Here is a 26,377-nt window from a genome sequence, read left to right as displayed (position 1 = left end):
CCTGCAGCCTTGTGGACATTGATCCTGCTCAGCACCGCTCCTACATCGGTGGGGGAGAGAGTCAGAGGTTGGTGGTCTGGCGTCGTGTCTGCTGTGGTTGTGGGGTTCCCTCGCTCAAAACGAACATAAAAGTTGTTGAGCTCGTTGAGGAAGGAGACATCAGAGGATGCGGGGGAGGGTTTGGTGGTCCTGTAGTCTGTAATGGTCTGGAGTCCTTGCCACATGCGTCGGGGGTTGGAGTTGGAGAAGTGTTCTTCTACCTTTTTTTTGTAATGGTGTTTGGCTTTTTTTGATGCCCTTCTTTAGATTAGCCCTGGCTGTGCTGTAGGCGTGTGCATCTCCTGACCTAAAGGCGGTGTTGTGGGCCTTCAGGAGGAGACGAACATCCCAGTTCATCCAAGGCTTCTGGTTGGGGTACATGGTGATCCGTTTCTGGGTGGTGACACTATCTGTGGTTTCGGAGATGTAATCCAGTACAGATGTACTGGTCCAGGTCTGTGTGGGTGAACATATTCCAGTCTGTGTTTTTAAATCTGTCCTGGAGCACTGCGTCTGTCCCCTCTGGCCACACTTTAATTGTCCTCACAGCAGGTTTCACACGTTGGATGAGTGGTGAATACCTAGGTGTGAGGAACAGGGAGAGATGGTTACGTCGCTGACACAAGACAGACGCCAATTATCAGCGCCGGAGAAGACATCGTGAACGCTTCCTGGGCATCCAGTGAAACTGTTGGGAAGACAATGTTGGAGAAACGTGAACATTTTATTTGTACTGTATATTCTGCAGATTCTGACAGAAATCTGCAGCTATCCTTTGAAGCACCGCTCCTCTAAAACAGCAATAAGGATCATTATTAGGCCAAATGTAGATAACAAAATAACTTTATAACTTAAAGCAAAATTGGGAAACGTAAAGCCCGAAACAGTCAAACAACACTGGTTGCTCTGGGTCTAAACAGAGCGCGTTGTGTGTGACGTCTTCTGTTGCGCATGCGGGCCACTTTGAGGATTCACACTAGATCGGAATTGAGCATTAAGACCTGCAGTGTGAACGTAGCCTTAGTTTCTGAAGTCAGCTGTTTTGCTGTCACTACACTTGAATCCAGGTTTGATTGGTTCAATGCTGAGAGCCCCGCCCCTTTCATATGAACACATAAAGCACTTTGAGTAGAAAAGCACTATGTAAGAACCAGTCCATTTACAATTTACCAAACTAGTCACAATCGTTGACGGCTAATTCAATAGTCGACGCGTCGTTTGAATCTTTGTAAAATCCTGAAAGACGCAGGCATAAGTAGGTTTTAAGAGTGTAATAACGAACTGAAACAGAAGATGGCAGCAATGAATCTACGAGAATGCCAGCTGCCGTTAAACCCGAAGAAGAAGAAGGAACCTCCGGTCCAAATTCAGGGGCCACATCCTTCGGAGGCCGCATTTGTAGGCTGATTACGTTACAGCGACGTGACGAAGACTGTCCAAATTCAAAGACTGCTGCAAATGCATCCTCCTTTTCCCCAGGATCCCAGGATTCATAGCGCGGCTCAGACAATTCAAGTTTCCAACAATGGCGGCCGCTGCTTAGCTTTAATAGTACACTTATTATTCTTTCTGGGTCACAAAATAAACTTTTAACTCCTGGCACATCATTTTCAGATCACCACAGTCTTTCGCTACTTAGTTAAACATGATATATAAGTCACTTAGATAACCTAAAAATGTTATTGTTTGACTTTTTTCAGTGTTTTGTTTGTGAGTAAATCGGTTTGCCTGAGATTAAAGTTATTAGATTAGATAAAATAAAACGTTATTAATCCATCGAGTGGGTTCCTCCTTTGTTTTCACACAGCTGAATAAATGTCAAACGGAAAACTGATTAAACAGTAGTGTGAGACGGCCGAGAGTTTACTCCAGTGTCCTGTTATATTTTAGATAGCAAGGAGCAGACGGCCGAGTTTATTAAACTCCACCGAGACAATCTGGAAATTTTATTAAAAGTTTAATAAACTATCATCTGCTCTTTATTGTTAGTTAGCACCTTAAACACTTCACGCTGTCAGCTAATGATAGTTATATAAGAGCAGATGCATGCTGGTTGTAATCAGCTGTACAATTTATGTCTAATGGATGCATGATCTGACCAGTCGACTATTAAAATAATCGTTTGTGGCAGCCCTAATGTCAGCGTTTACTGGTTGTTTGCTGGTTTGTAGCTCAGTGTTTACTGGTTGTTTGCTGGTTTGTAGCTCAGTGTTTACTGGTTGTTAGCTGGTTTGGAGCTCAGTGTTTACTGGTTGTTAGCTGGTTTGGAGCTCAGTGTTTACTGGTTGTTCGCTGGTTTGCAGCTCAGTGTTTACTGGTTGTTCGCTGGTTTGCAGCTCAGTGTTTACTGGTTGTTCGCTGGTTTGTACAGGCAGTGCAGAATTATTAGGCAAGTTGTATTTTTGAGGAATAATGTTATTATTGAACAACAACCATGTTCTCAATGAACCCAAAAAACTCATTAATATCAAAGCTGAATGTTTTTGGAAGTAGTTCTTAGTTTGTTTTTAGTTTTAGCTATTTTAGGGGGATATCTGTGTGTGCAGGTGACTATTACTGTGCATAATTATTAGGCAACTTAACAAAAAACAAATATATACCCATTTCAATTATTTATTTTTACCAGTGAAACCAATATAACATCTCCACATTCACAAATATACATTTCTGACATTCAAAAACAAAACAAAAACAAATCAGCCACCAATATAGCCACCTGTCTTTGCAAGGACACTCAAAAGCCTGCCATCCATGGATTCTGTCAGTGTTTTGATCTGTTCACCATCAACATTGCGTGCAGCAGCAACCACAGCCTCCCAGACACTGTTCAGAGAGGTGTACTGTTTTCCCTCCTTGTAAATCTCACATTTGATGATGGACCACAGGTTCTCAATGGGGTTCAGATCAGGTGAACAAGGAGGCCATGTCATTAGTTTTTCTTCTTTTATACCCTTTCTTGCCAGCCACGCTGTGGAGTACTTGGACGCGTGTGATGGAGCATTGTCCTGCATGAAAATCATGTTTTTCTTGAAGGATGCAGACTTCTTCCTGTACCACTGCTTGAAGAAGGTGTCTTCCAGAAACTGGCAGTAGGACTGGGAGTTGAGCTTGACTCCATCCTCAACCCGAAAAGGCCCCACAAGCTCATCTTTGATGATACCAGCCCAAACCAGTACTCCACCTCCACCTTGCTGGCGTCTGAGTGGGACTGGAGCTCTCTGCCCTTTACCAATCCAGCCACGGGCCCATCCATCTGGCCCATCAAGACTCACTCTCATTTCATCAGTCCATAAAACCTTAGAAAAACCAGTCTTGAGATATTTCTTGGCCCAGTCTTGACGTTTCAGCTTGTGCGTCTTGTTCAGCGGTGGTCGTCTTTCAGCCTTTCTTACCTTGGCCATGTCTCTGAGTATTGCACACCTTGTGCTTTTGGGCACTCCAGTGATGTTGCAGCTCTGAAATATGGCCAAACTGGTGGCAAGTGGCATCTTGGCAGCTGCACGCTTGACTTTTCTCAGTTCATGGGCAGTTATTTTGTGCCTTGGTTTTTCCACACGCTTCTTGCGACCCTGTTGACTATTTTGAATGAAACGCTTGATTGTTCGATGATCACGCTTCAGAAGCTTTGCAATTTTGAGACTGCTGCATCCCTCTGCAAGATATCTCACTACTTTTGACTTTTCTGAGCCTGTCAAGTCCTTCTTTTGACCCATTTTGCCAAAGGAAAGGACGTTGCCTAATAATTATGCACACCTGATATAGGGTGTTGATGTCATTAGACCACACCCCTTCTCATTACAGAGATGCACATCACCTAATATGCTTAATTGGTAGTAGGCTTTCGAGCCTATACAGCTTGGAGTAGGACAACATGCATGGAGAGGATGAAGTGGACAAAATACTCATTTGCCTAATAATTCTGCACTCCCTGTATGTCAGTGTTTACTGGTTGTTAGATGGTTTGTATGTCAGCGTTTACTGGTCCTTAGCTGGTTTGTAGCTCAGTGTCTACTGGTTGTTTGCTGCTTTGTAGGTCTGTGTCGGCCTTTTGTCTGTATGCTGTCCCCTGGTAACCAGGTCAGTGTGTTATTCTGACTGAGTGGCTGTGACAGTCTGAGCTGATTATCAGTGACCTGCAGCTCCTATTTCCTGTCAGCGAGCAGAGCCACCGATCTCCATCTGTCACTCTGTTTTTGTTACTTGTATTACATTTAAGCAACACTTCAAAAACCTTCACCATTACTCACCTGTCAGTGCACGCCACAGTGCCACAATTTGAAATTGTTGCACACAGGTGTGAATTTGTACACACCTGTGTGCTGCAGGTGTCTGTTGTGAACAATGAGCTCGAGTTTATTAAAGAATAACTGAAGCTGATGTTTTTTCGTGCTTTGTTTGCCAGAGCACTCACAGTTGTACTGTTTAACCACTGTTCATTAAAGCATGTGTGAGCCGTCACTGATCTCCACCTCTTCCTCCATCTCAGCGGTGGCTCGCAGCTGCCGACCTGCAGCAGGAAGTGTGCCGTCACCTGGCCATATACGTACCCAGAATCTTTTGCTTGGGGCTGAGCAGCAGTGACAGAGAGGAGCAGAGGGAGGAGCTCGCTTGTCAGCTCCTCCTCCTTGCACCACTGGAGTGGCTCCTTCTGGGGGAGGAGCCAGCAGGTGGCCTGGCGCTGCTGCAGGAGAACAACCAACCATCAGCGCTTTGCGGGCACGTGTTTAAGGTGGGAGAGCCCACCTACTCCTGCAGGTAGGAGACGCACGTCCACAGGTGACACATGCAACACAGGTGACTCATTTTAAGTGATGATCTGTGTGTGTGCAGGGAATGTGCGGCCGACCCGACATGTGTCCTCTGCATGAAGTGTTTCTTAGGCAGCGTTCATAAAGAGCATCGATACAGGGTAAGCGCACGCACACACACACACACACACACACACACACACACACACACACACACACACAGAGAGTTTGGTCATCATGGGTATATGGCGTCCTCTGTTATTCAGTGGACATCACAGTCTATGTGTTGGAAGACAGCGGTTAAGGTTTTTAAGAAGTTACTGATATTTACAAAGTTTTAAAAGGATAAAATAGTTAAAGAGGTTTAAAATAAAGGAGGAGGTCAGTTTAAGAGAACACGCCGAGCAATAATCCAGTAACTCAGGTGTTCTTGCTCAAGTGCTGCAGATGGAACAGAGAAGAGGAGGAAGACCATCTCGGACTTGATCATCATCAGCTGGATGTGTTTGACCTCAGATCTACAGAAAATAAACTGCTTAAATACGTGAAAGGGACACTTTAAAAGAAACAAACGTCAGATCTCAGATGTAAAACAAAATCCTTATCCTGGATAGCTGTACTGATATTACTTGGGTAATGTGTTGGGAAAGAAAAGAAGCCACATCGTCCGGCATCCGGCATGATGGCGCCTGTGTTTGGCTTCGCCGCTGCCGGGTGTAGTTGGTCTCGCTCTATTGTCGTGTTTTTTCTTTCTACTCTGCTGTTTTTTAACTGTTTTAATGATGTACTGGCTGCCTTGGTCTACGATCGTCTGACGCTGTTATCCATCCGTTCGTCAATGACGGCCAAAGATGTTTTTTCTCCTTCCTTTTGTGGGACTTTCCATTCTCCACACTTTTCTCCGCACTCCTTTGGTACCTTCCACCCTCTGCCTGTGACTGGATCTTCGGCCAGCGCTTTCAGCGTTCCCCGTAGACTACGGAGAAGAAGAGGAAAGAGATCGGGCATCCAGGTGAAGCTTAGGCTCCTCTGGCGGCGGGGACGAATTGGAAAGCGATGTCGGGCGTTTTCCGTTGCCTACGCACATGACAGCTATATGGAGAGGAATCTGTCTCCCAAGGCCCTACTTGGATATAGGGGGCCCGGCTTTCCAAGGCCGTGTTATCTCAGAAGGGTTCATCCAGACTCTCCTGCCGACTGGCTTTTCATCCCCTCGGTGAGTGGAATATATGAACGTGAAGGGTCTGATCCCGAGAATTTACGCCCTTTAATTCGAGAAACTCTAGCTTCTTCCAACAACAATGTTTTCACCCCGCTGTCTATGGCGCTCTTTAATGCCCGATCTTTGACGAATAAATCGTTTGTGCTTAACGATTTTATTGTTTCTAAAAATCTGGACTTCCTGTTTTTGACTGAGACCTGGCAACGGGGGTCGGATTATTCGTCTACTATTGAAATGTGCCCAAATGGCTTCTCTGTTATTAGCCAGCCTCGAGGATCTGGTCGTGGAGGAGGCCTCGCGGTGGCATATCGGAGCCGTTTTAACTGCCGTTCAGTGAAAGTTGGACACTTTCTGTCTTTTGAACTGCAGCTCATCAAAATTGGAAAGAAGGATCCTTTTTACTGTGCGTTGGTCTATCGCCCTCCTGGCCCAAACAACTCGTTTTTAGCCGAGTTTAGTGATTTTCTGTCCTCTACTATGAGGTTGTCTAAATTGCTTCTTGTGGGAGATTTTAATATACATATTGATGATGAGTCCGACCGCTTTGCTAGGAGTTTTACCAGTATCATGGACTCTTTTCATTGTATCCAACATGTATCTGGCCCCACACATAACAAAGGCCATACACTGGACCTTGTTTTTTCTTTGGGTCTGAATATTGATTATATCTGTTCTAAGGACATTTTTATTTCTGACCATTATTGTGTCTTTTTTAATATGTCTTTTTATGAGCCTATGTCTCCTGTTCATCGGACAGTTATTTCCCGCACTTTAGACTCCTCCACAGCACAGAAGTTCTCTGATGTTTTTAATTTAACATTATCCCCACAAAACGATGTTGATTTTTCTATAGATCTATTCAATTATCATTGTCTTTCGATCTTAGATGAAATCTGTCCGATTAAAATGAGACCTGTGCCTGTTTCCAAGTCTGTACCCTGGTTAAATGACAACATTCGTCTTATAAAACGTAATTGTCGTAAAGCCGAGCGGTTATGGAGGAAAACGCACTTAAATGTTCATCTCCTCTATTTAAAGGATCTTTTAGCCTCCTTTAACAATGCTATTAGAGTTGCGAGGGCTGCTTACTTTTCTCAGTTGGTTGCAAGGAGCAGAGGTAATCCTAAAGTTTTATTTGATACTATTACTAATATTATTACTCCTGCTCCACCTGCTGCTATTATTTCTTCTGTTGAAGATTGTGAAACTTTTCTTGCTTTCTTTTTAGAAAAAATTAGCAACATAAGGAAAAACCTGTCTTTTTCAGCGTCTGCGCTGTCTGTTCCCACGCCAGCTCGGCCTGTTGTTTTAGAAGGTTTTTCACCTGTTTCACTACCAGAGCTGGGAAAAATAGTTAGTGCAACAAAATTATCCTCTTGCTCTCTTGATTTTTTACCTGCATCATTATTTAAAAATGTCTTTTACTCTACTGGTCCCTGTATTCTTACTATAATTAATACCTCCTTGGCCTCGGGCATAGTCCCTGCCTATTTTAAAACTGCTGTTATACATCCCTTGTTAAAAAAGCCTATGCTGGACCCATCTCTCACTAGCAATTATAGACCGATCTCAAAAATTCCGTTAATTGCTAAGATTCTAGAGAAGATCGTGGCTAAGCAGCTTACAGCAGTTTTAGATAAATATAGTATTTTCGACAAATTTCAATCTGGCTTTCGTAAAGTTCATTCCACTGAAACAGCCCTTCTTAGAGTTTCTAATGACATTTTGTTACAAAGCGATGCAGGTAAATGTTCTGTTCTCTTAATGTTGGATCTTACGGCGGCCTTTGATACTGTTGACCACTATATTTTACTTAACAGGCTGAAACACTGGGTTGGTGTCTCTGGGACTGCATTGAAATGGTTCTCCTCGTATCTCTCTGAACGATATTCTTCTGTGGCAGTTTCTAAGTATAGATCATCTTCTGCGTCCCTGTCTTTTGGTGTGCCACAAGGCTCTGTGCTAGGGCCATTACTGTTTTTAGTTTATTTACTCCCTCTTCAGCACATTTTGAGCCCTTTTGAGGATATTTGTTACCATTGTTATGCAGACGATATACAACTCTATATATCTTTTAAACCGGAAGAGGCTTCTAAGCTGCGGCTTTTAAATGTGTGCTTGGAAACCATTAAAGGCTGGATGGCTGAAAACTTCCTCCAACTAAATGAAAGTAAAACCGAAGTCCTCTTATGTGCCCCAGATAGACATATACCCAGTATAATAAATGCTCTTGGTCCTCTTTCAACGTTTGTAAAACCATCTGTCAGGAACTTAGGGATTATCCTTGATCCTGCTCTTACGTTAGATAGTCATGTTAAATCTCTTGTTCGGTCTTGCTTTTATCATTTAAGAAATATTTCTAAATTGAGCTCTATTATATCCTATACCGAACTGGAGATTGTTATTCATGCTTTTATCTCTTCACGACTGGACTATTGCAATTCCCTGTTTACTTGTTTAAATAAAGGTTCTTTGGAGCGTCTGCAGATCGTTCAGAATGCTGCAGCAAGACTTTTGACGAAAGCTTCTAAATTTTCACATATAACACCGTTGCTCATGCAGTTACATTGGCTTCCTGTTGAATTTAGAGTCCAGTTTAAGATTTTGGTTTTAACTTTCAAGGCTCTTCAACAACAAGCACCACCATATATCATTGAACTTTTACAGCCCTATGCCCCTAGTAGGTCTCTGAGGTCGAGTAGTCAGGGCCTACTTGTCATTCAGTATACGAGACTGAAAACTAGGGGTGATAGAGCTTTTGCTACTGTGGCCGCCAGACTGTGGAATTCCCTTCCTCAGGACTTACGATCCGCTGATTCATTGATTACTTTTAAAAAACAGCTAAAAACACATCTTTTTAAAACTGCCTTTTGCTAACTTTGTTTGTATTTTGTCTTTTTAATCTGTTATATCTTGTAAAGCACTTTGTGATCTCTATCTAGAAATGTGCTATATAAATAAAATTTTACTTACTTACTTACTTGATAGACAGAAAAATGACCAACCCTCCCGATATGCCCGATGGGGATTTTTCGTTTTTATGGGCCAATGTCTTTTTTTTTTTTTTTTTTTCTTTTTTTTCTTTTTTTTTTGTTCGTTTTTGTAACTGTATAAACAATGAAAGGGGGTGGATTGGCCAACTGGTCATGATCGACTCTGGGCTGGACTAATTACAGCCGAGGAGGTCGGCTGCGCCCTCCCTCTGAAAGCAGTCTTATTACCGAATATTACTGAGGTGAAAAGGAAGCGATTTGTCCTGGACTTCAGCTAGAATGAAACAAAGACACAAAGCTGGACTTATTCCTCCCACTCCTGTTGCTACTTCAATCATGAAACTGATCAAATTGGCTTTGGTGTTGCAAGTCCCCTCTCTCTTGTTTGTTTATTGCCCATAAAGCATAAAGATTTTGACTCAGTCTGCACTCCAGATGGGTTAATTGTTAATCGCGTTAGTCGTGATGACTGTGCATTAACGCTGACAGCACTAAAAAAAATATAAAGTCGGGATGAAAGAGGTAAACCTAAGGATGTAACCAAAGCGGTGTGCCACTTGTGCAGACGTAAAGTGCGAGCAGAGTACTCAAACACGACTAACTTGTATGAGCATCTCCGTGTCCACCGTCCGGCTGAGTATGCGGCTATCACCAGCTTCTGCAGCTCCATCATTTGGGCATACTCTGAGGAGGGGGCATTTGCTCTCAGATGAAAGAGGGTGCTGTTAAAACAGCGGTATTAATTTTTATTTTCCTGTAATACCCGGTGGGCCGGTCTCTAGTCAAAATGCCTGGGCTGATTTTTTTTTTTTTTTTTTTTTTTTTTTTTTGTCCCAGTCCAGCCCTGCCTTGCGAACGGCTGAATTCAAAGAAACCCCCAAAAATCTAAATGAAAAAATGATCCTAGGCTAGTCCATTTTGCTGAAATTTAATTGGAGCAACTAAAAATGATACTCAGTTATTTGTAGGTCTGATTCTGACTGTTTGGTTTAAGACAATCAGACCACCAGCACATCTGCTGGTGGTCTGATTGTAGCTCTGGCAGCTCTCATCCTGTTCGTCCCTAAACAAATGAGCAGAGAACTTTTCTGGGTTTTTTGTGTGTGTGTGTGTGTGTGTGTGCGCACGCGTGCAGATGACAACGTCCGGAGGAGGTGGTTTCTGTGACTGTGGAGACTCTGAAGCCTGGAAGACCGGCCCTTACTGCCAGAAACACACACCGGGAGATGGCAACCAGGACACCGAAGAGGTCAGACTGATGTCTCTCTGTGACTCTCTATTCAATTCAATTCAATTTTATTTATATAGTGCCAAATCACAACAACAGTCACCTCAAGGTGCTTTATATTGTAAGGTAGACCCTACAATAATACATTCAGAGAAAAACCCAACAATCATATGACCCCCTATGAGCAAGCACTTTGGCGACAGTGAGTCCAGCCTGGAAGTAATAAATGCATGAACTAGTTTTTCAGCATCACTCTGAGACAGGATATTTCTAACTTTAGAGATGTTGCGCAAATGGAAGAACGCAGTCTTACATATTTGTTTAATATGTGCGTTGAAGGACATGTCCTGGTCAAAAATGACTCCAAGGTTCCTCACAGTGTTACTGGAGGCCAAGGTAATGCCATCCAGAGTAAGAATCTGGTTAGATACCATATTTCTAAGATTTTCAGGGCCGAGTACAATAACCTCAGTTTGATCTGAATGAAGAAGCAGAAAGTTAGCGGCCATCCAGGTCTTTATGTCTTTAAGACATTCCTGCAGTTTAACTAATTGGTGTGTGTTATCTGGCTTCATGGACAGATAGAGCTGGGTGTCATCTGCATAGCAGTGTAAATGTATGCTATGTCTTCTAATGATGCTGCCTAAGGGAAGCATGTATAATGTAAACAGAATTGGTCCTAGCACTGAACCCTGTGGAACTCCATAATTAACCTCAGTGTGTGAAGAGGACTCTCCATTTACATGCACAAACTGGAGTCTATTAGATAGATATGATACAAACCACTGCAGCACAGTACCTGTAATACCTACAGCATGTTCTAATTGCTCTAATAGGATATTATGGTCGACAGTATCGAACGCTGCACTGAGGTCTAGCAGGACAAGCACAGAGATGAGTCCACTGTCAGAGGCCATAAGAAGATCATTTGTAACTAGGGCTGTGCGATATGACTAAAATCTCATATCCTGATATAAGACATCTATTGTCCGAAAACGATATAAATCACAAAAATGTAACATTTTCTGTAAATTCTGTGAATCTCGGGCAGCTCGTCTTGCGTGAAGTGTTTCCAGCTGCGCGTCATGTTGCTGGAGTCGAGTGTTTTATCCGATGCATGAAACGATACATTTTTAGACATAAGTTGTAACGGCCGCCGTTTTCTTTGTAAGTATTTATTACATGGCGTGCTATGGGGAAAAGCCTGTTCTAACGTTTGAGTCTAAGGTTTAATTTTAGCATCTGGCGGCTCTTTTTTTAATTCTCATCCGTAAACAATCTGCTCTTTCACGTGATTCAGTTTATTTTGAAAAGTCTCAACAAGATCTTGAGCTTTATTGTGAAAGGTTTATGTGGAACATAAACAAACGGACACGGATGCTGTTACCGTCGTTGTTGTTAACCACAACGCATAAAAACAGGCACTTGTCCGTCCGTAGTGTGGTTATATTAAATATAAGAGAAAGAGAGAACTTTAAGAAATTAATATAGTGACCATCAAAATGGTGAAAAAATATTGCCGTAAACAGTTTATTTTGCGACACCGCGAAACAAATGATAGCATAAAATGAAACGATAGATGTTTTTATATCGTCATCCGATATATATCGTTATATCGAACAGCCCTATTTGTAACCTTCACTAAAGCTGTTTCTGTGCTGTGATGAGCTCTGAAACCTGACTGAAACTCTTCAAATAAACCATTCCTCTGCAGATGATCTGTTAGCTGTTTGACAACCACTCTTTCAAGGATGTTTGATATAAAGGAAGGTTGGAGATTGGCCTATAATTAGCTAAGACTGCTGGGTCTAGAGATGCTTTTTGAGTAAAGGTTTAACTACAGCCAGCTTGAAGGCCTGTGGTACATAGCCGATCATTAGAGATAGGTTGATCATATTTAAGATCGAAGAATTAATTAATGGCAGGACTTCTTTGAGCAGTTTTGTAGGAATGGGGTCTAAAAGACACGTTGATGGTTTGGAGGAAGTAATTATTGAAGTTAACTCAGAAAGATCAATTGGAGAAAAAGAGTCTAACTTAACATCAATGGTACTAAGAGTAGCTGTAGATAATATTACATCTGTGGGATGATTATTGGTAATTTTTTCTCTAATGATAAAAATTTTATTTGTGGGGGACTTCTGGTGAGCGCTCCAAGATGGCGGATTAACTTTTTGTCCGCTCCTGATCATAAGTGAGGAAAACTCCACAAACTCGATACAATAAACGTATTCATACTGACGATGATATACAATGCGTGGAGGCAGATGTAAAAAGACACAGGTAGCTCCAAAAGTTACGGAGAGGCAAAAGACACCTTACGCGACGGCGACGGAGCTAGCATGAAGAGGAGCACGGAGCAAAGTGAGGAAAACGAGCTAACAATGGCTAAAGCAATGCAAAATTTGAGCGATAACATCCGAGAGATGAGGAAAGAAATCAAAGAAGATCTGAATAACCTAAAGGCTGAGATGAATCAGAAGCTACAAGATGCCATCGTGGATATTCTTAATCACGCCACTAGGCTAACTGAAGCAGAACAACATGTGAACGAATTTGAGACAGTGAATGTGGACCTGAGAGATGCGCTAATTCACTGTCTGGACCAGCAGAAAACTCTCCAGACCAAAGTCACGGACCTGGAAGGAAGATCGCGCCGCAACAACCTCCGTATATACGGAATTAAGGAAGGTGCTGAGGAGAATGATATGATGGCATTCATTAACAACTTCATAAAGAAAGAACTTGCCCTTTCCGAAGATGAGGAGTTGCAGATTCAGCGTGCTCACCGATCACTGGGACCAAAGCCGCAAGACATAGCGATTGCAAGGTCTATTGTGGTTAATTTCCAGAGGTATGACATAAAAGACAAAATCCTGAGAGCAGCTTGGGCTAAGAAAATTTCTTATGAGGGCAAAACTATCACTTTTACACACGACTTACCGACTGAGATTAACAACAAGCTCAAAGAATAGAAGGACATTAAGAAGATCCTCAAAGAACAAAAAATTTGTTTCCAGACACCATACCCAGCTAAAATGAGAATTCATATGAAGAAGCGGGGTTACGCTGTGGAGATGCCACGCTGCGGGGACGTCAACTGGGAACAGGTTCTCACCCGAAGCGCACACTGGGAGAAAATGGATAGCTCACACTCCGAACGTGTCCGCGGAAGGCTTCGTGGATTTCTCAGACAATAAGTATTAACTATCTTGTGTTAAGCCTCACTGGACTAAGCGGCTAAAATACGTGTTTTGGCTCTGTAAGTACTGTTTCCTAATCTTAGTTTAATATAATAGAGGAAGAGGTGTTTACCTTTCTATTACATCTTATTTAAGATTTATAAAGAAATACCTCTACCATATGCTGGCATTGTACGTATTGCTCCAGTAACATTTTTACTTTATACCATTTTTTGCGTTAGACCTGTGTCGTGTAAAACAGACTATGTTGATCAGGACCGAGAGAGATATACTTAAAATGCGCAGAGACAAGAGAAAGCTGCTGGATGCAGCGATGGAGCTCCTATATATGGTAGGATTTTTTTTCTCCAATATTGTAAGAATGGACACTATAGAATGACAGGGCACTATAAAGCCCCAGGAGTGGAAGTCAAGGTAACATATGTTCAGTTTTTGTGGTTAATCTGTTCTTATAGTTCTAACTATGTTCAGAGCGTCGACATAAGTGGTTGGAAATACCTGTATGAGTAACTGTGACTTTAGAGCAGCTTCATGGAATGTAAATGGACTTAACAACCCTGTTAAGAGGAGTAGAGTCATGTCTAAGATAAAGCGGGGAAAAATACAGATTGTGTTTCTCCAAGAAACTCATTTATCTCAAACAGAGCATGAGAAGTTAAAGAAGTTTGGATTCACAAATACATTTTACAGCTCTTTTAAAACAGGTAACAAAAGAGGAGTTGCGGTATTGATACACAACTCCCTACATTTTGAACTTACCAGACAAGTAAAGGATAATGAAGGCAGATATGTGTTAATTCAAGGTAAAATAGAGGGCAAAATGGTAACTCTTCTTTCAGTCTACCTACAACCAAATTATGATTTGAAACTTCTTAAGAAAATCCTTGAATTGATCTCCTCGGAGTCTCAGGGTGTGTTAATATGCGCAGGGGACTTTAATACAATCATGCATAAGGATGATACCTCTAATAATAAGAGGATAGTGACTTCACAGAGTAAATTGCTAAGAAAGGGCCTGGATGACTTGGGCTTATTGGATATTTGGCGAGAAATGCATCCAAAGCATAGAGATTTTACTTACTTTTCACCCCCCCATGCCATATATTCAAGAATAGATCTTTTCTTTGTCTTTAGAAATGATAGACATAGGGTAAAAAGTTGTGACATAGGCACTAGGAATATGTCAGACCATTCACCAATTTATCTAACAATTAACCTAGAGACTAGACCAAAAAAAACTGTATGGAGGCTAAATACAGGTCTACTTAACAATAAGGCTATTATAAAAGAGATAAAAGCTGAAATAAAATATTTTCTAGAAATAAATGATAATGGCCAGGTAAATCCTAACATTTTATGGGACACCTTAAAGGCAGTTGTTAGGGGCAAATTTATATCACTAAGTGCAGCTCTGAAGAAAGCTAAAGAGAATCAGCTGAATGGACTTGAAAATACACTAAAAGATTTAGAAAACAGACACAAAAATACTCAATCTGACCAGACCTTGAAACAAATTCAGAAAATTAAAAAACAAATTCTTGATATATATCAGGAAGAAGAAGAGAAAAAATACAAATTTATGAGGCAATCATATTATGAAACTGGGCCAAGGGCAACAAAATTACTTGCTAGAAAACTTCGTAAAAGGCAAATGACGCATTCTATGTGCTCAGTCCTTGGTCCCCAAACTGGGAAATTACAAAGTGACCTGGAAGGAATTGACTTGGCATTCCAAACCTATTACAAAATGTTATACGCACAACCTGCACAAGCCAATACAGAAGATATGAAAATGTTTCTTAATTCATTAGATTTGCCATCAATTGGCGAGTGTCAAAATGAATGCCTAACCAAACAGATTCAGAAAGAAGAACTGGAAATGGCCTTAAAGAAACTAAAAAATAACAAAACACCAGGTACAGACGGCCTGCCGGCTGAGTGGTATAAAGCATTTGAGGTGGAGGTGCTTCCAGTTTTGCTAAGGTCATTGAACTGGACATTAGAGAATATGTCCACCCCCCCGCCCCACCCCCATCATGGTTTGAGGCAATCATAACAATTATACCTAAAGACGGTAAGAATAAAATGCTGTGCAGCTCATATAGGCCGATATCAGTCCTAAACCAAGATTATAAGCTTTATGCCTCAATTATATCTAATAGGCTAAACTCGTTCATCCCAGATTTGATTGATGAAGATCAAACTGGATTTGTTGGGGGCCGGCAAATCCAAGACAACATAAGACGCTCTCTCCACATAATCAATAATGTAAGAGAAAATAATCATAAAGCGGTACTAATTAGTCTGGATGCCGAAAAGGCCTTTGATTGTGTCAGCTGGTCGTATTTGTTCTTGGTCTTAGAAAGGTTTGGTTTTGCTGAAAACTCCATTAACAGTATTAAGACATTATATTTAATGCCTACCGCGAGAATCAAGATAAATGGACGAGTCACGGACCGTGTAAAGTTGGAAAGATCTACTCGTCAAGGTTGTCCCTTGTCTCCGACTCTTTTCGCTCTTTACATTGAACCTTTAGCACAAGCAATAAGAGAAAATAATAGTGTTCATGGGGTCGTAGTTAATTCAAGAGAACATAAAATAGCACTATATGCTGATGATGTCCTCTTGTACTTGTCGAATCCAGACCAGTCCATCCGGACCCTTTTAGATTTGCTGGGAAGGTTTGGGATGTATTCTGGTTAAAAACTCAACATAGGAAAAACACAAATTTTGAGTTTTAACTATAGCCTGTTGAATGAGGTTAAATTATTATTTTTTTCTGTTGATTGGTCTCTGAAAGCAATTAGATATTTAGGAGTATGGCTGACTAAATCGTTAGTAGACTTGTATAAAAAAAAAAACTTTGAACCCGTGAGCCAAAAGATTAAAGAGGACCTCACTCAATGGTCAACACTTGTTTTTGATTTTAGCGCGAGAATGGAGGTCATTAAAATGTCAGTCCTACCCAGACTACTGTATCTGTTTATGTCTCTGCCTATCAAAATCCCCAAATCTCAGTTCCATGTCTGGGACAAACAAATATCTTGATTTATTTGGAGGGGGCGGAAACCTAGAATTAAATATAGCACATTATTATTCCATAAAGATAAAGGCGGCTTCTCCCTCCCAAGTCTCAGGGATTACTACCTTGCTGCTCAACTCAAAATAATTATACAATGGTATGTTGACACTTATGGGGCCCGATGGAAAGACATTGAGAATATGCGTGGGGTCATTCCAATACAAGCCTTGATAGGAGATCGGAAGCTGGCAAGAGCCCACCAGAAAGAACTGAACCCTTTCACATCTTTTACATTGCTTATCTGGTTTGAGATAGTGAAGGAACTAAATCTAAGGAACCACATTCAAGTACTTAAGTGGGTGGCTTATGACTCTGAGTTTAAACCAAACCAATTGGATTTACAATTTAAGAATTGGTCGCATAAAGGCATTAATGTATACTGTAAAATACTGGATAAGAATGGCCTGCAAAGTTTCCAAACATTACAAGAAAAATATGAACTAGGAAAAAGGGATTTTTTTTTCAGATACCTACAATTACGGCAGTATTTATCCTCAAAAGTGACTAAAGAAATTAATACACAACCCAATGAAATAATTAATCTGATTTCACAAACATATTATAAGGGCTGCAAGTCAGTTATCTCTAAACTCTACCAGGGCATATTGAAAAGTAGGGGAACCTCAACAGCTTACTGTATATAAAGGAAAGATGGGAGAGAGAGTTGTCCTCAGTTATAACTTCTGAGCAATGGGACAATATGTGTGAGACTGCCAGTTCAACCTCATCCTCTGCATACTGGCGAGAATTTAGTTGGAAAAATCTGGTACGATTTTTCATAACACCAAAACAACAAACACGGTGAAATTCTTCATGCTGGAGGAGCTGTGGGGAAACTGTTGCAAACCATACCCACATATTCTGGTCGTGTCGAAAAATTTTGGGAAGATGTTATATCAAAGATAGAACAGACTATAGGCTTTAAATCAAAACAACGGCCTGTCATAACATTTTATTTAGGAGACCTACCCGAAGAATTAACAAGCAATGACAAATATCTCCTGAAGATTCTTACTGCTGCAGCAAAAAAAGCAATTACTCGTAAGTGGCTCTGTACTGACCCCCCTGTTCTGGACGACTGGTTGAGCATTGTTGAGGAGATTCATAAAATGGAAAAACGTACCTTTTTGTTAAGACTGCAGGCTAATATTTATACCACAAGATGGTACAAGTGGTTGAAATATATCCGAAATTAGAATGTTGTTTGTTTTGTTTTTTGTTTTTAAATTTAATTTATTTTTTCTTTCTCCTGTTTGTGCCTACTCTATATAAATACACACACACATATACATCTATATAAACCTCTGTATGCCTCTCCTAGGCTGCTCTTACATCTGTAGATCTGCTGTCAATTCATGAATATAAAGTCATGTTCTCACTGCCAGAATTGCTTTGTGGGAAAAAGCTGTGCTTTTCAGTCAACTGCTTGTTTTGTTATTGTTGTTTTCGGTTGTTTGTTGTTTTCCTTTTCTGTTGTAAAAATATGTAAAACCTTTATTAAAAGCTAAGTAATAAAAAAAAAAAACATTTTATTTGTGAAGAAGTTCATGAAGTCATTACTAGTTAATGTTAAAGGGATGGTTGGCTCAACAGAGCTCTGACTTTTTGTCAGACTGGCTACAGAGCTGAAGAGAAACCTGGGGTTGTTCTTATTTTCTTCAATCAGTGATGAATAGTAAGATGTTCTGGCTTTGCGGAGGGCTTTCTTATAAAGCAGCAAACTATTTCTCCAGGCTAAATGATGATCCTCTGAATTTGGGACACGCCATTTCCTCTCCAGCTTACGAGTCATCTGCTTTAGGGTACGTGTTTGAGAATTATACCACAGAGTCAGGTACTTCTGATTTGAGACCTTAGTTTTCACAGGAGCTACAGCAGGGGTGCCCAATCCCGGTCCTCGAGAGCTACCGTCCTGCAGCTTTTAGATGCATCCTTGTTCCCACACACCTGAATCAAATGAATGGCTCGTTATCAGGCCTTTGCCAAACATGATGGCATGCTGAAGAGGTAATCAAACCATTTGATTCAGCTGTGTTGGAGTAGGGATGCATCTAAAAGCTGCAGGATAGTAGCTCTTGAGGACTGGGATTGGGCAGCCCTGAGCTACAGTATCCAGAGTTGTACGTAGTGAGGAGGTGAAATTATTAACAAGATAATCGACCTCTGTTGGAGTAGCGTTCAGATAGCTGCTCTGTGGGCTGTGGGCTGGCCTTGTGTTTTGGTTTTTCTGTTACCTGTTTCTTGCAGGTAGGTGGAGCTGACCCAATTATAGATGCAGCACACCTGAGAAGGCCAGTCCCAGTGTATATAAAGACACCTTGACTGAACCAGCTGTCTTGCTCTGGCTCTGTCTGTCTGGCACCCATCATGTTCATTTGGAAGTTTCAGTTATGGCTGTTATGTCCTTTAAATTGTGTTTAAGTTGCTTTACCTTATTTTCATTAAATATGTCTTACAGCCTTTAAATGAATTTTAGGTGAATCAGGTTATGATCTGACTTGGTAGGTCAGATCATAACCTGATTCACCTCACCCCCCGCTATGTGCCAATTGTGAGGAGGGAACCTGTGACCACCAGGACTGTTAGGAGGTGGTCAGAGGAGGCAATAGCGGAACTACAGGGCTGTTTTGAGGTGACCGACTGGGAAACACTCTGTGAGCCTCACGCCGAGGACATCAATGGGCTTACTGAGTGTATCACAGGCTACATAACTTTCTGCACAGACTCCATTGTTCCAGCTCAGACTGTTCATTGTTACCCAAATAACAAGCCGTGGGTGACTAAGAACATCAAAGCCCTCCTCAACAACAAGAAGAGGGCTTTCAGAGGGGGCAACAAAGAGGTGAGGAAGGTCCAGGTGTTACTAAAGGACAAGATCAGAGAGGCTAAGGACAATTACAGGAGGAAGCTGGAGTGGAAACTCCAGCAGAACAGCATGAGAGAGGTGTGGAGGGGCATGAAGACCATCACTGGATTCAGGCCAACCAACAGCAGGGGAGCTGAGGGAGGTGAGAATAGAGCCGACGAGTTGAATCTGTTTTTCAATAGATTCGACACCACAGTGTCTGCTCCCACCCCCACAACCTCACCTGCAGTCAGCCTGGAACCCAGAGCCACACCACTGTGCCAGCCTCTCTCTTCACATGTTGCCTCCTGTGAGATTCCTGACACCCCACCCATCACCTTCACTCAATAGGGCTTTGGAGTTGACGTCACGCCGCAATGCATTATGGGAGCGCAGCGCCATTTTCGGGGTCTACGAATCAACACAAACACACTGTGTTGGAACGACGACTACAAGAAAGATGCTTAAAAGCAGCTCAAAAGAGAATGAACTGTATAGAGACCGATTGCGTCCAGAGGCGAAGCAGCGGTACTTGCAGAAAAGAGCGTGCATTGGAAATGTGGACCCGTATGAAATACGGCCGTGGAGTAGAAACCCTGAAGACCAACCGCTACTGACGTAGCCTGACCTTGTCTGTGGAGTCAGCGCGTACAAGTCGTCATTCAAACAAAGGTAAGTCAGCTTGAGTACTGCGAGTGAAATGCGTTTGATTTCCCTGCAAACATTCACATTAGTGCAGCACAAATTCATTCATGAGGGGAAATTACAGTGAGAACATGTGGAGGCTGTTAGATGGATAACATAGTGAGTTCAGTGCATTGATGTGACATTGTCCTGAAGGATTGTTGTTCTTTATGGTTAAAGAAATTGCACTAATTTATTCATATTTATTATAAATAATCCTAATTATACATCTTGCTTCCATGTTTGTGTCCTGTGTCACTAAAAATACATTTTATTTTAATTTTATACATTGATTAATGACCTGCAGAATCTCCTTATCATATTAAGTGATTCATAATTGTCACTTTATGCTTTCTCCATCTCTAAAGTGATGACATCCTTGCATTACATACTTTAGGTTCATTTTCTGCAGGCAGATTTACACTATAACCTGCAGCGTTCTATAGATGGACACATAAAGAAATGAAAAATGACATGTATGTGCTAACTTTCTAAACACTTTGTTACATTTATGATAAAGTAGATAAAACACATTTACGTCGGCCTTGGCTCATAGTTCTTGTCTTTAAATGAACTTTGTCTGTGTGTGTTTCAGGTCCTGCACTCTCAAAGACTGAATGAACCAGCATTGCAGCCATGGGTCACTGTGAGCATCACAGGGAAGGTTGAAGCCGCCCACTGCACCTGTAAGGCTGGAGTCGCGGAGACCTGCACCCACGTCACTGCTCTTCTGTTTAATGTAGAAGCAACAGTGCTGATCCATGGCACCAGGACTGTTACAGATGAACCTGCATACTGGGTTTTGCTGGGTAATGTGACCAAGATACAGCCAGAGGTTGGCCATAAGATAGACGTCTCCTCTTCAGCTGCCCAAAAAAGGCTCTTGATCAAAACATACACAGACCATCTGTAGTGACAGGTAAAAGGAGCCGTCCTCAAAACAGAAAAATCCCACCTGCTACTTTGGAGGAGTCGTCACTGCTATTGGATACTTTGCTGGAACACAGTAAAGCTGTGGGTTGTGGGAATGACCCATAATGTTTTATCTAGGGGTCTAGATTTATGCCTGTAGTGCACTGCTGTGTAAATAATTTGCATTTACTGAATATGTACTATATATGTATATGTACATTTACTGAATATGTACTGACTGAGTCCCACTGTTCAAAAGTTGAATAAAGAAACAAACTAATTTTTGCCTTTTTTTTTTTTTTTTTTTTTTTTTTTTTTATTAAAACCACCTTATAGAACATCACATCAGTTACAGTGTAGAATCCATGTCATTTATAGTTTACAAATGACAAAATGTTTACACAAAATCATGAGTGTTTACATGATATCACCCACTACTAACATTACTTTATTTACTGTATCTTTTGAAAAAATACAGCAATTTTAACAGCACAATACTTAAGAACGTTTAACAGGAGCAGGTTTCATTCTTCCCTGGTTTTATTATCACACTGTTCACCAAAACGCAGCAAACCTTCACCATCTTATCCAGGAGGGTCACCTCTTCACCCTCACATGGAAGAAGTAATCTGATTGGCATGGTGGTATGTTTGAAGCAGGTCCCTTGTGTAGCGCTGGAACCCAGTCACGATGTTTCATCCATTTCATAGGTTGGTTTGCTGCAATAATGCCAAATAATTAGCAACTCTATAAATAGAAGGTAGTTCTGCAAAATCACTCAGTAGGATGTTTGTTCTAATTTGCTATGAGCTCAGAGCGCATTGAAAATAAAACTAATAGGCTATAAAGAGTGAACATATTTAGAACTTACCGGAATGAAAATGTATGGAGCACCAACAGATATTTGGAGATGGAAGAGAACTGGATATCAGCTCGTCTCACAGCTGCTATCCAGGCTAGATGCCTTCGTTTGGTAACATCGATACACGAGCTGCCTCATGTTGCTTCCAGGTTGGGAAAGAATGAAAAGATAAACCATTTTCAACCTTATTCTCTTGCCGGTCGTGTGATCGTACATTGCAGCCGACCACACAGCAAATACGAACCATGGCTGTTGTGTGTGCCTTCGCTCCCTTTTCACTTGCGCTAGACCCCCAAAATGGCGGATCGGGCCAAAATCCTTTCCACGCCCACCCCTGTGACATCACGCTCCAAAGCCCTATACCAGGTTGAGATGCAAATGAGGAGACTTCACTCAGGCAAGTCTGCTGGACCAGACGGAGTGAGTCCCCTCGTCCTCAAGACCTGTGCCCCCCAGCTGTGTGGAGTCTTTCATAAACTGTTTATGCTGAGTCTGAGTCTGCAGAGGGTCCCGGTGATGTGGAAGACATCATGCCTCGTCCCTGTACCAAAGACGCCACGTCCCAGTGGCCCCCAGGATTACAGGCCCGTGGCACTGACCTCTCACATCATGAAGACCCTGGAAAGGCTCATCCTGGACCAGCTGCGACCCATAGTAAGACCACATCTGGATCCCCTTCAGTTCGCTTATCAGCCTCGTCTCGGAACTGAGGACGCCATCATCTACCTGCTCAATCGTGTCTACACCCATCTGGACCAGCCGGCGAGCACTGTGAGGGTCATGTTTTTTGACTTTTCTAGTGCTTTCAACGCCATCAGGCCGACCCTCCTGGGTGATAAGTTAGCAGCGATGCAGGTGGATGCTTCTCTGGTGTCCTGGATTGTTGATTACCTGACAGGAAGACCACAATATGTACGTCTCCCACAGTGAGTGTGACAAGGTAATCAGCAACACAGGGGCACCACAGGGGACTGTCCTCTCCCCCTTCCTCTTCACCCTCTACACCACAGACTTCAGCCACTGCACAGAGACCTCCATCTTCAGAAGTTTTCTGATGACTCTGCGGTGGTTGGATGCATCAGCAGGGATGATGAGACAGAGTACCGGGCTGTGGTCGACTCCTTTGTCACGTGTGTGAGCAGAATCATCTGCAGCTCAACGTGGCAAAGACCAAGGAACTGATCGTGGACTTCAGGAAGACCAGGAAACACTTGACCCCTGTTTCAATCCAGGGGGTCAGTGTGGACATTGTGGAGGACTATAAATACCTTGGAGTACACATTGACAATAAACTGGACTGGGCTAAAAACACCACAGCACTTTACAGGAAGGGCCAGAGTCGTCTCTATTTTTTGAGGCGACTGAGGTCCTTCAACATCTGCCAGAAAATGCTGAGGATTTTCTATGAGTCTGTTGTGGCCAGTGCGATATGATAAACACTCGACAAACTCTTGGCTTGTTCTCCTCGTCATCAGTGCGTGTGACGTGATATTGTCGGCATGGCAACATGTTTCATTTAGAAGAATACCACAGTGGCTCTTTGTGAAGTGCCCGCAGGTACAAACGGCTGCCTCTGTGTGATGACGGCATTGTGGACGGTATGTTAGCACCTTAACCATCTGTGGCTCTGTCCGTCGGTCTGACTTAATGTTTTTTAAATTATTGTTAAGTATAAACCTTCCTGCCGTGAACAGAATTAGAAAATCAAGCAAATTGAGCAGAGCTGATGACATGACCCCATCTGTCTGTTCCCCCCCCCCCGGTGCTCAGTCTGAACGTGAGTCGCTCCTTTGACCTCGATCATCTGTTCGATGTATTTAAACTTTTCTGCATGTTTCAATCCATTTGATTATTCTCAGTTTAATGTTCACGTCATTCTCCAGAGAGCAAGTGTTCAGGTGAAACTTAGAGTTTTCTGAAGCGAGGATTAGCTGGTAAGCGACGCTGAGTCACCTGTGGTCAGACAGTTTGTACGGAGGGGCATTTTTCTTCCTTGTCCCTGCTTGATTATGTAGGGCCTGGACCTGTGAGACTATGCTACCTCAGGAGTGTTTATACAGACTTTCCAGTTGTTTGGCCTTCTGTCCACACAGTGAGTGGAATTTACAAAGGTCGCGGATCAAAGCTTCAGTTTTTATGTTCCCTAATTTGGGCCATTTCTGTTAATGATTCAACTTCTACCTCGCAGAGCATGGCGCTCTTTAATGCCCAATCAATGACAAATAAAACGTTCTTGTTGAACAATTTTATTCTTTCCAAAAAAAACCTGGATTTCTTATTTCTAACTGAAACCTGGCAGTGCGATGGTGAGTACTCATCCCTCATCGAGCTTTGCCCGGGCGGGTACTCCTTCATCAGCCAGCCTTGGACGTCCGGTCAAGGAGGTCATCTCACTGCAGTGTTTGGAAGCCGGTTTGACTGTCGCTCAGTAATGGTCCGACATTTTTCATCATTTGAATTACAGCTGGTTAAAATTGGAGATAAAGATCTGTGTTACTGTGCTGTAGTGTATCGTCTACCTGGTCTAAATGGTCAGTTTTAAAGGTGTTCAGTGACTTTTTATCCTCCACCTTGAAGCTGTTCAGACTGGTTACAGTCGGGGATTTTAATATACACATTGACGATGACTCTGACCTCTTTGCCAGAGGTTTCCTTAGCGTCATGGATTCTTTTCATTTTACACAGCATGTGTCTGGTCCCACTAACACCAAAGGACACACACTGGGCCTTGTTTATACTTTAGGTTTAAACAGTGATTTTTTTTGTACTGAGGACATTTTTATTTTGGACCATCGTTGTATTCTTTTTAACTTGTCTTTCCATCTGTCCCTCTCTCCTGTTCAACATGTGGTTAGCTCTCGCATCTTAAATTCCTCTACTGCTGCCAAAATTTCTGATGTTTTTTATTTAGTCTTACCTTCCTATAATTTTGATTTATTAACAAATGTTTTTAATAATCTTTGTCTTTCTATTTTAGACAATGTTTGTCCTGTTTAAACTAGACTAGCTCCGGTTTCAAAGTTGTCCCCCTGGATAAATGACAGCATTTGCTGTTTAAAGCGTTGCTGCCGTAAGGTTGAGCGTTTATGGAGGAAAACTCGTTTGCATGTCCATCTCTTTTATTTAAAGGACCTTTTAGTTTCTTTTAACTCTTCAGTTCAAGATGCGAGGGCTGCCTATTTCTCAGAGCTAGTGTCTTTACTGACTTTTTCAACAAAGAAAGACAATGTGAGGAACAATGTCTCTCCTTCTGTGTCTCTGTTGTCAGCTTCAACTCAAGCTAGGCCTGCTATTTTAGAAAGATTTTTACCTGTGTCCTTACCTGAGCTGTCAAGTTAGTTGATTCAATGAAAGCGTCCTCCTGCTCTCTTGATATTTTACCTGGATCTTTGTTTAAAAATGTCTTTCAGTTTATTGGTCCCTGTGTGCTTACAATTATCAATGCCTCACTGGTTTCTGGTCAGGTCCCTGTTTATTGTAAGAATGCTGTTATTCACCCACTGTTAAAAAAAACAACAACAACCCCAAGCTTGACACTTCTCTGCTTAGCAGTTGTAGACCAAATTTAAAACTATCATTCATCGCTAAGATTTTAGAAAAAGTTGTTTCTAAGCAGTTCACAGCTGATTTAGATAAATACAACATTCTCGATAAATTCCAATCTGACTTTCGTAGCGCTCACTCTATTGAAACTGCACTTCTTTAGAGTGTCCAGTGACATTTTGATGTCTTGCTGATGTTGGACCTGACCTGTGCCTTTGGTACCGTCACATTTTGTTACATAGGCTGAGACGCTGGATGGGTATATCGGGGTCTTGTTTGTGTGAACGATCCTTCTCTATGGCTAGCTCTAAGTTCAGGTCCTCCTCCACTTGTCTTGCCTATGGTGTGCCACAAGGTTCTGTGTTGGGACCCTTATTGTTTTTTGTTGTATATACTCTCTCTTCAGGACCTTCTTAGCACAAGGACATTTCGTATCACTGCTATGCAGATGATATTCAGTTGTATATCTCTTTTAAGCCACATGATGTTTCCAAACTACAGATCTTGCATAGGTGCATAGACTCCATGAGAGGTTGGAGGCTGATAACTTTCTTCAACTTAATGAGGAGAAAACTAAAGTCCTTGTTTGTGTTCCTGATAAATTTGTGCCCTTGGTAGTGGAAAATTTAGGCCCTCTTGCTTCATTTTCCAAACCTTCTATCAGGAGCCTTGATGTAACTTTTGACAGCTCTGACTTTGGAGGCTCATGTTAAATCTCTGGTCTGCTCCTGTTTTTACCATTTAAGAAACATTGCTAAGCTGAGTACCATTGAGTCACGCTCTGAACTGGAAATAATCATTCATGCATTTGTCTCATCTCGTTTGGACTATTGTAATTCCTTGTTCACCTGTTTATGTAATGCCTCTTTGAAATATCTGCAGGGTGCTCAGAATGCTGCAGCAAAGCTTCAGACCAAGCCTTCCAAGTAATGCCACACCCCTGCTGATATAGCTGCACTAGCTCCCCATAATATTCAGAGTCCACTTTAAGATTATGATTTTGACATTCAGGGCTC

The 26,377-nt window shown here is 41.9% G+C and overlaps 1 protein-coding gene across 4 annotated transcripts in view; it reads left to right on the top strand.

Annotated features, from left to right (window-relative positions):
* Positions 1–26,377, top strand: part of ubr2 (ubiquitin protein ligase E3 component n-recognin 2) — a 59,328-nt gene that overhangs the window by 6,530 nt on the left and 26,421 nt on the right. For all 4 annotated transcript variants that reach the window (XM_014413296.3, XM_014413293.3, XM_014413294.3 and 1 more), the window contains exons 2-4: positions 4,526–4,794; positions 4,870–4,948; positions 10,138–10,251. In XM_014413296.3, the coding sequence (XP_014268782.1) occupies positions 4,526–4,794; positions 4,870–4,948; positions 10,138–10,251 (462 nt within the window). The remainder of the gene's footprint in view (positions 1–4,525; positions 4,795–4,869; positions 4,949–10,137; positions 10,252–26,377) is intronic.

Source organism: Maylandia zebra, linkage group LG13 (genome assembly GCF_041146795.1).
Source record: "Maylandia zebra isolate NMK-2024a linkage group LG13, Mzebra_GT3a, whole genome shotgun sequence".
In the NCBI taxonomy this organism is placed as follows: domain Eukaryota; kingdom Metazoa; phylum Chordata; class Actinopteri; order Cichliformes; family Cichlidae; genus Maylandia; species Maylandia zebra.
This window is presented reverse-complemented; position numbering and strand designations above follow the sequence as displayed.